Here is a 15378-nt window from a genome sequence, read left to right on the forward strand (position 1 = left end):
ATATTTTCGCTGTCAAAACTTTAAATTACCAACAAAAACCTTAACAACATAAATGTATATTATTTTTTGTACTGCCTCAGGAAAGAGCCCGTGTTTTGTGTAGCGTTACAAACGTTTTATTAACTTTTATAATTTGTCTTATAATTTGATTATAGGGGAAGGACAATAAAAAAAAAATTGTCAAAAAGAAAAATTAGCGTATAACACGTCTGCCACTGACATTTTACGTTTAAGTTTTCGGTATTTTGTTTAGATGCAACCTTTCTCATACTTAAATATTTTTCTCTGACTATTTGGTTTAGTTATTTAAAGTACCATAAATAATTTTAAAATCATTACTTTTGTTTTTTCTTGGTTCTTAGCATATTTAATCTTGCTAAGATTTCAACATAATTTTTTATGGTTGAAAAGATTTTAAAGGAGCAAAGTGAAGAAGGCAGAGTATGAAATGAATTGAAATATTTATGTGAGATAAAGAAATTAAGTTAAAAAATGTTTTCAACTTTATTATTTATAAAAATATTTAAAATAGATTACAAGTTACTATGAGCAGTGCTGCCAGATGGTACACTAGGGCGTATGAGTAAGAAATACCACTCATACGCTGTGATGTATTTTTCTCTAAGTTTTTAATTAAAGCGGGAAATATTGGATTTGATGCATAGACGGAATCTATCTATCTATCTATCTATCTATCTATCTATCTATCTATCTATCTATCTATCTATCTATCTATCTATCTATCTATCTATCTATCTATCTATCTATCTGTCTACCTGTCTATCTGTCTATCTGTCTATCTGTCTATCTATCTATCTATCTATCTATCTATCTATCTATCTATCTATCTATCTATCTATCTATCTATCTATCTATCTATCTATCTATCTATCTATCTATCTATCTATCTATCTATCTATCTATCTATCTATCTATCTATCTATCTATCTATCTATCTATCTATCTATCTATCTATCTATCTATCTATCTATCTATCTATCTATCTATCTATCTATCTATCTATCTATCTATCTATCTATCTATCTATCTATCTATCTATCTATCTATCTATCTATCTATCTATCTAAAGAATTCATAACTTTTAAACTCTGGTCTATAACAATTACTCTATCAGACTTGTCAGACATTAAAACTTATTTATACGGTAAATATTTTACCCAAGAATTGTTGAAAACACTAGGGTACGTTTGTTGCTGTAAATGTTGTAACAATTTTAAAAGGATTAAAATAGAAATTTCAACGCTTCATTGCAAATGGGTAAATTATATATTTGTAAAGTGAATTGTGCTTCTTCTTTTTCTTTTTAAATATTGTCTTCTTCTTCTGTTTTTTTTATCTATAGACAAATGACACTTGTAAAATTTCTGTTTACATTTTGTTGTATCGATATGTTTGCACTTGTGTGTATGCTTGTGTTTATGTTTGCTGTCCTCTATTGTTTTGTTTTGATTGAAACTGTTTGATTACAATTGCGACCACACAAACACAGACGTTAAGAAATTTACTTACAGTATGTTTGTAAAAATGAAAATTCACTTTAAAGCTGGTGTTATTAGTAATAAAATTTTAATTTTACTATACTTTCCACAAATTCTTTAAATTTTTCACTAAATTTTTGGCTTCATAACTTTATTATTTTGTAATTATTCTGAGAAATGTGAGAGTAAAATTGGCCAACCCAGTTTAAAATGAAAATAATATTGTTGACTTTAATTTTAATACCTTGTCGAAAACATAAATGGAAAAAGTTGTCAATGAATGAGAATAGAAATGGTCAACGAAGAAAATAAATGAAAATGGTAGACGACAACTTTATTTTATTATAAAGATGAAGAATAGACAGACATAATTTATTGTTAATAATAAATAACTTAATCAAATAAGTTATGATAATTATGAAGTTTATTTTGTATTGAAAGAAAATAGAACGCAGGGCAAATAATGATTATGACGTTTGACGTTAAGAGAAGGGCGATTGACATTTAATATTTACTTTTAAATGTTGTTTTAAAATTGAAAATGGTTTTCAGTTTTGAAAATAAAGTTCAGTTTTATGTAAGTAAATAAAATTCAATTTGCTATTAAAGAAAGTAATGTTTAAGGCTCGAGGAAAGATTGTAAATAAATATTTTGAATAGACAAATTGTCTTTTGATAGGAAAAAACAACATTGGTTTTAAAAAATAGTATATTTGTTAAAGAAATGTACTTTATGGGAGAGCAAACTTTTTCAAATTTTAATATATCAATTACATACTTTTTTATGAAAATTAAATCTGAAACTTTACAAAATTTCAAACGTAATGTTGAAAATGGCAAAAGGAACATTATTTACAAGATATTTTTAAAGATGCTCTCACTTTAACTACAAATTAGTTTAAATTAAACTAAAATTTTGTAAAAACATAAAAAATATTCTGAAAATTTTGAAAATTACAACTTATAGGTTAACTTTCTAGCAATTTGACTAAATTTTCATTAACATTAAAGTAAAACAAATAAATATTAACGCACCTCTGTTTGTTCTTTGACAAGACAAAAACTGCCGTTATATTGCGAACCAGGCAACATGTAAAAAAAGAGAGAATACGTCAAATTGAAAATTGTATGACGTCTAATTAAACTGTCAACCTAACATCACACTAGTATTTAAAAGTTAATTTAATTATAAAAAAAAAAAACAAAAACACACACATAAATATAGCTTAAGTCAGCAAAAAAAAAAGCTATAAAAGTATTTACTAATAAAGAAAATAAAAGAAAAAAACAATGTATATAAATACAAATTAACAATAAATAAAAATAACAATGTGTAACAAGACAAGAAGGATATTGCCATTAAATGAAACGAAACATTATATGAAAACTTAACATATAAATAAACAAACCTACGTAAACAATGTTAGCAGCAACTTTTTTATATAAACAATTTAGCAACAAAACACATATTGTATGTGTACAAAACAAAATTAAATATTTTGTTTAACTTGTTGATTTTTTTCCAAATATGTTTATTTTCATAAAACACCCTTAAAACGGTTCCAATTGCAGCCTCAACTACTGTCGACAAAAAGTATTTTTACAGACCTAAACGGCCTCAATTGTAATCAAACTGTTTTTCCAACATTTTTCCTAAACTTAAGTTAAAGTGTGAGAGAGCTAGACAGATAGATATTTTCTGCGTGAGTTGCCACTGTTTGTAGCGTGTCTGTTTTAATAGTAAACAATAACCATTTAATAAATATAAACACAAAGCTAGAGCAACAGCAACAAAACAACGAAACAATAAGTAAACAAATAAATTAAGTAATAAAAATTAACTGTTACTGCTCTCACACTCTACTTTTTTAGGTAAACACAACAAGTGAATAGCAATGTTGCCAATTTCGTTAAGAAAAGAAACTGGACTAGACTAGATTATAGACTAGACTATGGACTAGAGTATAGAATAGAGAATAGACTAGAGAATAGACTAGAGTATAGACTAGAGTATAGACTAGAGTATAGAGTATAGACTAGAGTATAGACTAGAGTATAGACTAGAGTATAGACTAGACTATAGACTAGCCTATAGACTAGACTAGACTAGACTAGACTAGACTATAGACTAGACTATAGACTAGACTATAGACTAGATTATAGACTAGACTATAGACTAGACTATAGACTAGACTATAGACTAGACTATAGACTAGACTATAGACTAGACTATAGACTAGACTATAGACTAGACTATAGACTAGACTATAGACTAGACTATAGACTAGACTATAGACTAGACTATAGACTAGACTATAGACTAGACTATAGACTAGACTATAGACTAGACTATAGACTAGACTATAGACTAGACTATAGACTAGACTATAGACTAGACTATAGACTAGACTATAGACTAGACTATAGACTAGACTATAGACTAGACTATAGACTAGACTATAGACTAGACTATAGACTAGACTATAGACTAGACTATAGACTAGACTATAGACTAGACTATAGACTAGACTATAGACTAGACTATAGACTAGACTATAGACTAGACTATAGACTAGACTATAGACTAGACTATAGACTAGACTATAGACTAGACTATAGACTAGACTATAGACTAGACTATAGACTAGACTATAGACTAGACTATAGACTAGACTATAGACTAGACTATAGACTAGACTATAGACTAGACTATAGACTAGACTATAGACTAGACTATAGACTAGACTATAGACTAGACTATAGACTAGACTATAAACTAGACTATAGACTAGACTATACTATAGACTAGACTAGACTATAGACTAGACTATAGACTAGACTATAGACTAGACTATAGACTAGACTATAGACTAGACTATAGACTAGACTATAGACTAGACTATAGACTAGACTATAGACTAGACTATAGACTAGACTATAGACTAGACTATAGACTAGACTATAGACTAGACTATAGACTAGACTATAGACTAGACTATAGACTAGACTATAGACTAGACTATACTAGACTATAGACTAGACTATAGACTAGACTATAGACTAGACTATAGACTAGACTATAGACTAGACTATAGACTAGACTATAGACTAGACTATAGACTAGACTATAGACTAGACTATAGACTAGACTATAGACTAGACTATAGACTAGACTATAGACTAGACTATAGACTAGACTATAGACTAGACTATAGACTAGACTATAGACTAGACTATAGACTAGACTATAGACTAGACTATAGACTAGACTATAGACTAGACTATAGACTAGACTATAGACTAGACTATAGACTAGACTATAGACTAGACTATAGACTAGACTATAGACTAGACTATAGACTAGACTATAGACTAGACTATAGACTAGACTATAGACTAGACTATAGACTAGACTATAGACTAGACTATAGACTAGACTATAGATAGACTATAGACTAGACTATAGACTAGACTATAGACTAGACTATAGACTAGACTATAGACTAGACTATAGACTAGACTATAGACTAGACTATAGACTAGACTATAGACTAGACTATAGACTAGACTATAGACTAGACTAGAGACTATACTAGACTAGGACTATACTACTATAGACTAGACTAAACAGGACTATAGACTAGACTATAGACTGACTATAGACTAGACTATAGGACTAGACTATACGAGACTATAGACTACATAGACTAGACTCTAGACTAGACTATAGACTGACTATAGACTAACTATAGATAGACTAGACCTAGAAATATCGACTAGATTAGACTAGACTACTACTCTAGACTAGACTATAGACCTAGACTATAGACTAGAATATAGACTAGAATAGAGACGAGAATATAGACTAGAAATATAGGTCTAGACTATAGACTAGACTATAGACTAGACCTATTGTTAATATTGAGTGTTTTAAAAAAATCTCTATTAAATGAACAAATTTAATGCAGATTCCATTAAAGTTTAACAAATTTAAAAATTTTACTTAAATTTCGTTATTAAATTGATTTGTCGATTAAGTATGTATGTATATCGAAAATATTGCTGACTTATCATTCCATTCTTTTCATTCAATGTTTTTAAATTAATGCTCGCTCCCCATAGCGGAGGTTTCACTAGTTGTTGAAGTACATTTTATTCATTTTTATAGTTTTTTAATTGACTTTTAATGAAAACTGTAACAATTACATATTTTTCCCTTTTATATCGTTGTTTTCTTCTTCGTTTATTTTATTTTATTTTATTTTACATGATGACTCGCTATAAAATGAAGATAAATGTTTTTCATACTATGTATAGTTATTGTATTGAATAATAATAACAACAAGAACAATGCATATTGTTTTATTTATTGCAAATTTTGTATTTTATAAAAAAAAAAAAAATTCATAACAATTTTATTAAAATTTGTTGCTCTTGATATTGTATTGTTTTTTTTTTTGTTATTGTCGTTGCCAATGTTTAAACAAGTTATATAAAAGCAACAATAATAACAACAACTTTTTTTTAGATGAATTTTGCATAAATTTATTAACACGAGTAGTAGATAGTTTTTTGGTATGAAAGAAATTTATGTGTCAAAATGGAAATATTTCCATTTCGTTGGTTCTTTTTATGCTACGTACCCTTTTTTAGAAACTTTGTAATATCCTTGCAGTCCTTCTGAAATGAAGAGTAACTATGTATCTATTTTTCTCTAGTCCTGTGACTAGTCTCCTACTAGTTCTATACATATAAAACGCTAAATTGTCTGTTTGATAAGAATAATGTCAATTAGCACTTCATAACTAACATAATTTCTTAATTTTCAAGTCATAATTTATAACTGATTCCTTTCACACAGTCCTGTAAATAGTCCCCTAAACACTGCCACTTACTACCGGTCTGCAAAGTATATAGCAAAGTGTGTTTTTTCATTGTGCGTAGAAATTATTAGATTTTACCACTACTCTAACTACTATAATATTTATTGTGTATGTGACTTTATGGCAGTTATTTTGGAAATGTCAGAATGTCAGAAAAAGGATAAAAATGTATGAATAATTGTAGGCTTATACTGGTTTGTAAGACAAATAAACACATATACAAACAAATGTATAATAAAAATAATAATTATTATTAATAAATTCATTATGATTATGTCATAATAATGACCACTAGTAGAGCTGGGGTTTGGAGTGAGGGTGCAGTAGAAGCAAATGTTAGATATTAAATTGTAACTTGTAGTTAAAAGTAAAATATTATAAAGCTAGATGATTTAGCTTGATTCATGATTGTAGAGAAATATCCTGGATTTTGCAGACTATATTTTAAAATATAAACTTGACTATAGTCCTTGTATACAATACTACAGTCCATAATATAGGCTAGATTATAGTGCAGGCTATAAACTAGTCTATAGTCCAAGACAACTCTATAGTCCATAACTACAGATTAGACTAGACTATAGACTTGACCATAGACTAGACTATATACCTAGCTATAGACTAGACTGGACTAGACTATTGGCTATAATATAGACTAGACTATAGACTAAACTATGGAATATACTATAAACTAGACTATAGACTAGGCTGTAGACTAGACTACAGACTTGAATATAGATTAGACTACAGACTAGAATATAGACTAGACTACAGACTATATTATTGACAAGACTATAGTCTAGTCCATTGTTTAGTCTATAGTCTACTCTAGTCTATATTATAGTCTATAGTCTAGTCTATAGTCTAGTCTATAGTCAAGTCTATAGCCTAGTCTATAGTCTAGTCTATAGTCTAGTCTATAGCCTAGTCTATAGTCTAGTCTATAGTCTAGTCTATAGTCTAGTCTATAGTCTAGTCTATAGTCTAGTCTATAGTCTAGTCTATAGTCTAGTCTATAGTGTAGTCTATAGTCTAGTCTATAGTCTAGTCTATAGCCTAGTCTATAGTCTAGTCTATAGCCTAGTCTATAGTCTAGTCTATAGTCTAGTCTATAGTATAGTCTATAGTCTAGTCTATAGTCTAGTCTATAGTCTAGTCTATAGTCTAGTCTATAGTCTAGTCTATAGTCTAGTCTATAGTCTAGTCTATAGTCTAGTCTATAGTCTAGTCTATAGTCTAGTCTATAGTCTATAGTCTAGTCTATAGTCTAGTCTATAGTCTAGTCTATAGTCTAGTCTATAGTCTAGTCTATAGTCTAGTCTATAGTCTAGTCTATAGTCTAGTCTATAGTCTAGTCTATAGTCTAGTCTATAGTCTAGTCTATAATCTAGTCTATAGTCTAGTCTATAGTCTAGTCTATAGTCTAGTCTATAGTCTAGTCTATAGTCTAGTCTATAGTCTAGTCTATAGTCTAGTCTATAATCTAGTCTAGTCTAGTCTATAGTCTAGTCTATAGTCTAGTCTATAGTCTAGTCTATAGTCTAGTCTATAGTCTAGTCTATAGTCTAGTCTATAGTCTAGTCTATAGTCTAGTCTATAGTCTAGTCTATAGTCTAGTCTATAGTCTAGTCTATAGTCTAGTCTATAGTCTAGTCTATAGTCTAGTCTATAGTCTAGTCTATAGTCTAGTCTATAGTCTAGTCTATAGTCTAGTCTATAGTCTAGTCTATAGTCTAGTCTATAGTCTAGTCTATAGTCTAGTCTATAGTCTAGTCTATAGTCTAGTCTATAGTCTAGTCTATAGTCTCTCTATAGTCTAGTCTATAGTCTAGTCTATAGTCTAGTCTATAGTCTAGTCTATAGTCTAGTCTATAGTCTAGTCTATAGTCTAGTCTATAGTCTAGTCTATAGTCTAGTCTATAGTCTAGTCTATAGTCTAGTCTATAGTCTAGTCTATAGTCTAGTCTATAGTCAGTCTATAGTCTAGTCTATAGTCTAGTCTATAGTCTAGTCTATAGTCTAGTCTATAGTCTAGTCTAGTCTATCTATGTCTAGTCTATAGTCTAGTCTATAGTCTAGTCTATCGTCTAGTCTATAGTCTAGTCTATAGTCTAGTCTATAGTCTAGTCTATAGTCTAGTCTATAGTCTAGTCTATAGTCTAGTCTATAGTCTAGTCTATAGTCTAGTCTATAGTCTAGTCTATAGTCTAGTCTATAGTCTAGTCTATAGTCTAGTCTATAGTCTAGTCTATAGTCTAGTCTATAGTCTAGTCTATAGTCTAGTCTATAGTCTAGTCTATAGTCTAGTCTATAGTCTAGTCTATAGTCTAGTCTATCAGTCTAGTCTAGTCTAGTCTATAGTCTAGTCTATAGTCTAGTCTATAGTCTAGTCTATAGTCTAATCTATAGTCTAGTCTATAGTCTAGTTATAAAACCACGTAATATCATAATTGGCAACGCGGCAAACCTGCCAAAAAACACATGACAATGTAATAAATAAATAATAAATTACAACACATAAAGGTGTTTCTTTAAACAATTTTTACACCAAAAAACAATTCTTTTATGTAAACAGCTTTAAATATTTAAAACAAATCTTTTATTCGAAGAAAAGACACACTTGCTGCGAGAAATTATTCCACAAAAAAGTGTTTCTTTTTCATACATATTTTAATATTCATTGTGGGTGTTTTAATATTTTGCAAAATTTATAAAGAACAAAATGTTTCTTTCATATATGTGAATGAAAAAAAAAGAAAACTTTATGGTTAAAATCATATAATATATATTTCTTAAAGATGTCTTGTCTACAATTTTGTGTATTTTTCAAGCTTTTTTTAATACGCCCAAAGTAACAGAGAAAAAGAGTAAATAAATAAATGACGACAGTAAGTGACATTTTGTCATAAAGTAAATATTTATGTTTTAACATGAAATTTTAACAAGTGTTGGCTTAAAGGTGAAAGAGATTAAATTTTACTTCGGTAGTAATAGATTTAGTGTACGTACATATTTGTTAAGGATTATTAGCAAAAAATTCTTTAAATTATGAAAATTTTAAAACAAAATAAAAATATAATAATTAATCTGGTAACTTTACGTTTGTAGCCTACCAATGCAACCCTATTATTGTTTACATTTAGCCATCTGTTTAGGAATACATTTCAATCATTTTTAAATTTCATTACTTTTTTACTCTTTTCTAAAGAACACCCTTAATATTTCAATACAAATTTAATAAATTTCTTTATATTTACAAATAATCTATGGAAAGTAAAGAAACTCTTACGACAAAATAACACAAATGTGTCTAACAAAAGACATGCAAAGAATACATTTCTTGATTTTCAGCCTTAAGTGGCAAAAATTGAAATAAAAGAAGAAAATATAACAAAAACAATAAAATCTATTACTAGAACATGTATTGTTGTAAAAGGGAGTATTTTATTATGGATTGAAATTTTCATAAATCATACAATTTTTTACGGGGAATTATTTTGAAATTGTTTTTCTCCGAATTAATAATAAAGGTATCAAGATATAAATAATTCTATTTTGTATAAGAGCAGGGAATAAAAATAGAATATTATTTTAAATGTGTTAAATTTGAGCAATGAATAAAGGATAAACTTTTTTTATTTTTTTTTTTTAATATAAAGTAATATAATGAACTTAATACGTTTTCAGAAAAATTCAAACATTTTGTTCAATATAAATTATGAAGATGCTTAGACGTCTGTTGTAAATACAGTTGTTACTCATTTCTCGAAAATTATAACTGAAAGATGTGGAATCTATCTATCTATCTATCTATCTATCTATCTATCTATCTATCTATCTATCTATCTATCTATCTATCTATCTATCTATCTATCTATCTATCTATCTATCTATCTATCTATCTATCTATCTATCTATCTATCTATCTATCTATCTATCTATCTATCTATCTATCTATCTATCTATCTATCTATCTATCTATCTATCTATCTATCTATCTATCTATCTATCTATCTATCTATCTATCTATCTATCTATCTATCTATCTATCTATCTATCTATCTATCTATCTATCTATCTATCTATCTATCTATCTATCTATCTATCTATCTATCTATCTATCTATCTATCTATCTATCTATCTATCTATCTATCTATCTATCTATCTATCTATCTATCTATCTATCTATCTATCTATCTATCTATCTATCTATCTATCTATCTATCTATCTATCTATCTATCTATCTATCTATCTATCTATCTATCTATCTATCTATCTATCTATCTATCTATCTATCTATCTATCTATCTATCTATCTATCTATCTATCTATCTACTACCTATAGTCTAGTCTATAGTCTAGTCTATAGTCTAGTGTATAGTCTAGTCTATAGTCTAGTCTATAGTCTAGTCTATAGTCTAGTATATAGTCTAGTCTAGTCTATAGTCTAGTCTATAGTCTAGTATATATTCTAGTCTAGTCTATAGTCTAGTCTATAGTCTAGTCTAGTCTATAGTCTAGTCTATAGTCTAGTCTAGTCTATAGTCTAGTCTAGTCTATAGTCTAGCCTAGTCTATAGTCTAGTCTAGTCTATATTCTAGTCTAGTCTATATTCTAGTCTATAGTCTAGTCTATAGTCTAGTCTATAGTCTAGTCTATAGTCTAGTCTATAGTCTAGTCTATAGTCTAGTCTATAGTCTAGTCTATAGCTAGTCTAGTCTATAGTCCTAGTCTATAGTCCTAGTCTATAGTCTAGTCTATAGTCTAGTCTATAGTCTAGTCTATAGTCTAGTCCTATAGTCTAGTCTATAGTCTAGTCTATAGTCTAGTCTATAGTCTAGTCTATAGTCTAGTCTATAGTCTAGTCTATAGTCTAGTCTATAGTCTAGTCTATAGTCTAGTCTATAGTTAGCTATAGTCTAGTCTATAGTCTAGTCTATAGTCTAGTCTATAGTCTAGTTCTATAGTCTAGTCTATAGTCTAGTCTATAGTCTAGTCTATAGTCTAGTTCTATAGTCTAGTCTATAGTCTAGTCTATAGTCTAGTCTATAGTCTAGTCTATAGTCTAGTCTATGTTAGTCTATAGTCTAGTCTATAGTCTAGTCTATAGTCTAGTCTATAGTCTAGTATATAGTCTAGTCTATAGTCTAGTCTATAGTCTAGTCTATAGTCTAGTCTATAGTCTAGTCTATAGTCTAGTCTATAGTCTAGTCTATAGTCTAGTCTATAGTCTAGTCTAGTCAGTCTATAGTCTAGTCTATAGTCTAGTCTATAGTCTAGTCTATAGTCTAGTCTATAGTCTAGTCTATAGTCTAGTCTATAGTCTAGTCTATAGTCTAGTCTATAGTTCTAGTCTAGTCTATAGTCTAGTCTATAGTCTAGTCCTATAGTCTAGTCTATAGTCTAGTCTATAGTCTAGTCTATAGTCTAGTCTATAGTCTAGTCTATAGTCTAGTCTATAGTCTAGTCTATAGTCTAGTCTATAGTCTAGTCTATAGTCTAGTCTATAGTCTAGTCTATAGTCTAGTCTATAGTCTAGTCTATAGTCTAGTCTATAGTCTAGTCTATAGTCTAGTCTATAGTCTAGTCTATAGTCTAGTCTATAGTCTAGTCTATAGTCTAGTCTATAGTCTAGTCTATAGTCTAGTCTATAGTCTAGTCTATAGTCTAGTCTATAGTCCTAGTCTATAGTCTAGTCTATAGTCTAGTCTATAGTCTAGTCTATAGTCTAGTCTATAGTCTAGTCTATAGTCTAGTCTATAGTCTAGTCTATAGTCTAGTCTAGCTCTAGTCTAGTCTATAGTCTAGTCTATAGTCTAGTCTATAGTCTAGTCTATAGTCTAGTCTATAGTCTAGTCTATAGTCTAGTCTATAGTCTAGTCTATAGTCTACTTATAGTCTAGTCTATAGTCTAGTCTATAGTCTAGTCTATAGTCTAGTCTATAGTCTAGTCTATAGTCTAGTCTATAGTCTAGTCTATAGTCTAGTCTATAGGTCTAGTCTATAGTCTAGTCTATAGTCTAGTCTATAGTCTGTCTATAGTCTAGTCTATAGTCTAGTCTATAGTCTAGTCTATAGGTCTAGTCTATAGTCTAGTCTATCTATGTCTAGTCTATAGTCTAGTCTATAGTCTAGTCTATAGTCTAGTCTATAGTCTAGTCTATAGTCTTGTCTATAGTCTAGTCTATAGTCTAGTGTATAGTCTAGTCTATATCTAGTGTATAGTCTAGTCTATAGTCTAGTGTATAGTCTAGTCTAGTCTTTAATCTAGTTAAAATTTGTAAAATTTTCGAAAGATATACAAAAAACCTTTTCCAAACCACTGTGCAACTTACAACCAATCGAATTTAAAAATTATTATTTCAGGAAATGAAAAACAATAATTTGGCGTCAAACGTCTAGGTTACAGTTAATGAAAACATCATTAATTATATATAAAGTGCATAATTATTGTTAAATAAACTAAAAATTCTATAAATAATTGGGTTCATTACAATATTATTTATAAATAATTTAAAATTTTTATTATGGCGCAGCTTTTATTGTTATTATTAATAACAACAACAAAAATGTGAAAAATTGATTTTTTCGGAAAACAATGAGGTTAAATGAAAAATTTATAATTTAATTTAAACAAAACAAAGAAAGAATTTTTTTTCTTTTGTGAGAAAAAAAATAGAAAAGAAATTTTTAATTAAATATTTTTGAAAAAAGAAGAAAGAAATTTTTAATTGTTGTTTAAATAAAAGTTTTTTGTATTTAATTAAAAGTAATATTCGTTTTTTTTTGCAAATTTTGGGAATTAAATAATAATTGCTAAAATTATGTTATAAATATATTATGAATCTTTTTAATGAGTAGAAATTATTTCAAATATTTGGCAAATTAATATAATACAAGTAACTATAAAGTTGCATTAATTAGCAAAAGGTTTTGGCAATATTTAAACAAACAATATTTAATATTAGGTGGCATTAATATGAATTTAGCAAAATAAACGAGGGTCAATGATAAAGTTATAAACAAAACAAAAAGTTTCTTAAAATGCGAGAAAAAAAAACATTTAATTCTCATTTTTAAAAACCTTTTACGTCTGACCTTTAATATAAAACAACAACATTTGATATTTGTATTTTGTATTGTAAACATTCATATTCATACATTATTAAGTTTTATTTTATAAAATTTTTTCATTATTTTAAGAATTTTTATGGAACAATGTCCTTTACATGAACTTTGTGGAGAGAAACATAGAGAGAAAAGCACATAGACAGCATCTCTGTTTTCAACTGTGTATTTACAATGTAAACAAAGAAAGAAAGAAAAAAACACTGTGTTGGGATGAAAATAAACAAACAGTGTTTGTCAAACAACATTCGTAGTGTATACAGTTACATATGAGTGCAGAGTTGGAAAATATGAATAATAGATTACAGATATTTGAGGTAAAAATAAATACATTTTCCTTATTGCTTTGAATATTGGTTTTAAAGATAAATAAGTTGCCAAATAAAGTACCAAAATACAGTTTTTAGATGTTTACTTTTTAAAAGGGCTGAATTGCAAAGAAATACCGAATAGTTGTTTGCTATTTCTAGAGTTTTACAGTTATAGAGCTGAAAAAGTACCAAATTTTTATTTTATACACATTTCACACTCTAAACGTCTTAAAAATTTAACTATTTGGTACTTTTCGTTCTTCAAAAAGTGCCTTTTCTAATTTTTCTATTAATTTAAAGTTAGAAACATGAAATGCAAGGTCCTGAGAACATGATAATCAATAAGAGGGAAGTTTTTGGTACTTTTTGAATTTTCCGTAAAATGAAAGCAAAATAATTGAAATTAAACCTGCAAGGTTCTTATTGAATGATAATCCATAAGAGGGAACTTTTTGGTACTTTTTCGTTCCTCTTGGTAAATATATTTGGTACTTTTTGAATTTTCCATGAGAAGGAACCAAAACACTTGAAATTTAATCAAGAAGGTTCTTATTGAATGATAATCTCTGGGATGGAATTTTTTTGTACTTTTTCGTATATTGTATATTTGATACTTTTTGAATTTTCCATAAAAAGGAACCAAAATACTTGAAATTAAACCTACAAAGTTCTTTTTGAAAGATAATCTCTGGGTGGGAACTTTTTGGTACTTTTTCATACTTCTTGGTACTTTCTGAATATTCCATAAAATGAATCCAAAACACATGCAATTAAACATACGGCGTTTCTTATTGAACAATAATCTCTGGGAGGGTGGTTTTTGGTACTTTTTCGTTCCTGTTGGTACATTCGGTACCTTTTTGAATTTCCATAAAAAGGTACCAAAACAATTGAAATTAAACCTGCAAGGTTCTTATTGAATGATAACCTTTGGGAGGGAACTTTTTGGTACTTTTTCGTTATTCTAAGTACTTTTGGTACTTTTTGAATTTTCCATAAAATGGCACCAAAACACTAGAAATTAAACCTGTAAGGTTCTTATTGAATGATAATCTCTGGGAGGAAACTTTTTGGTACTTTTTCGTTCTTCTAAGAACTTTTGGTACTTTTTGAATTTTACTAAATATGGAACTAAAACACATAAAATTAAACATACGCTGTTCTTATTGAATAATAATCTCTGGGAGGAAACTTTTTGTAGTTTTTCGTTTTTCTAAGAACTTTTGGTACTTTTTAAATTTTACTAAATATCGTTCCAAAACACATAAAATTAAACATACGCTGTTCTTTTATTAAAAGATAATCTCTGGAAGGAAACTTTTTGATTCCTTTTCATCATTTTTGGTACTTTTCTATAAAAGGGAATTTTTCGGTACCTTTTGAGTTTTCCATAAAAACGAACCAAAACACTTGAAATTAAACCTATAAGTTTCTTATTGATTGATAATCCATAAGAGGGAACTTTTTGGTACTATTTCGTTCATCTTGGTATATTTGGTACTTTTAGAATTTTACATAAAATGAAACCAAAACGCTTGAAAAGTAAATATACAAG

At 28.4% G+C, this 15378-nt stretch overlaps 1 protein-coding gene across 10 annotated transcripts in view; it reads right to left on the reverse strand.

The window, feature by feature from the left end:
- The window catches only part of LOC119609219 (uncharacterized protein ZK1073.1), a 76954-nt gene that overhangs the window by 12723 nt on the left and 48853 nt on the right, over nucleotides 1-15378 (reverse strand). For 3 of the 10 annotated variants that reach the window (XM_037963936.1, XM_037963937.1, XM_037963935.1), the window contains exon 3: nucleotides 2535-2562. The exons of the other annotated variants lie outside the window; for them this stretch is intronic. In XM_037963936.1, coding sequence (XP_037819864.1) covers nucleotides 2535-2562 — 28 coding nt within the window. The remainder of the gene's footprint in view (nucleotides 1-2534; nucleotides 2563-15378) is intronic. 10 annotated transcript variants of the gene reach the window in all.

Source organism: Lucilia sericata, unplaced genomic scaffold, assembly GCF_015586225.1.
Source record: "Lucilia sericata isolate MDLA Ls3-8-SP2 unplaced genomic scaffold, ASM1558622v1 Contig000949F_arrow, whole genome shotgun sequence".
In the NCBI taxonomy this organism is placed as follows: domain Eukaryota; kingdom Metazoa; phylum Arthropoda; class Insecta; order Diptera; family Calliphoridae; genus Lucilia; species Lucilia sericata.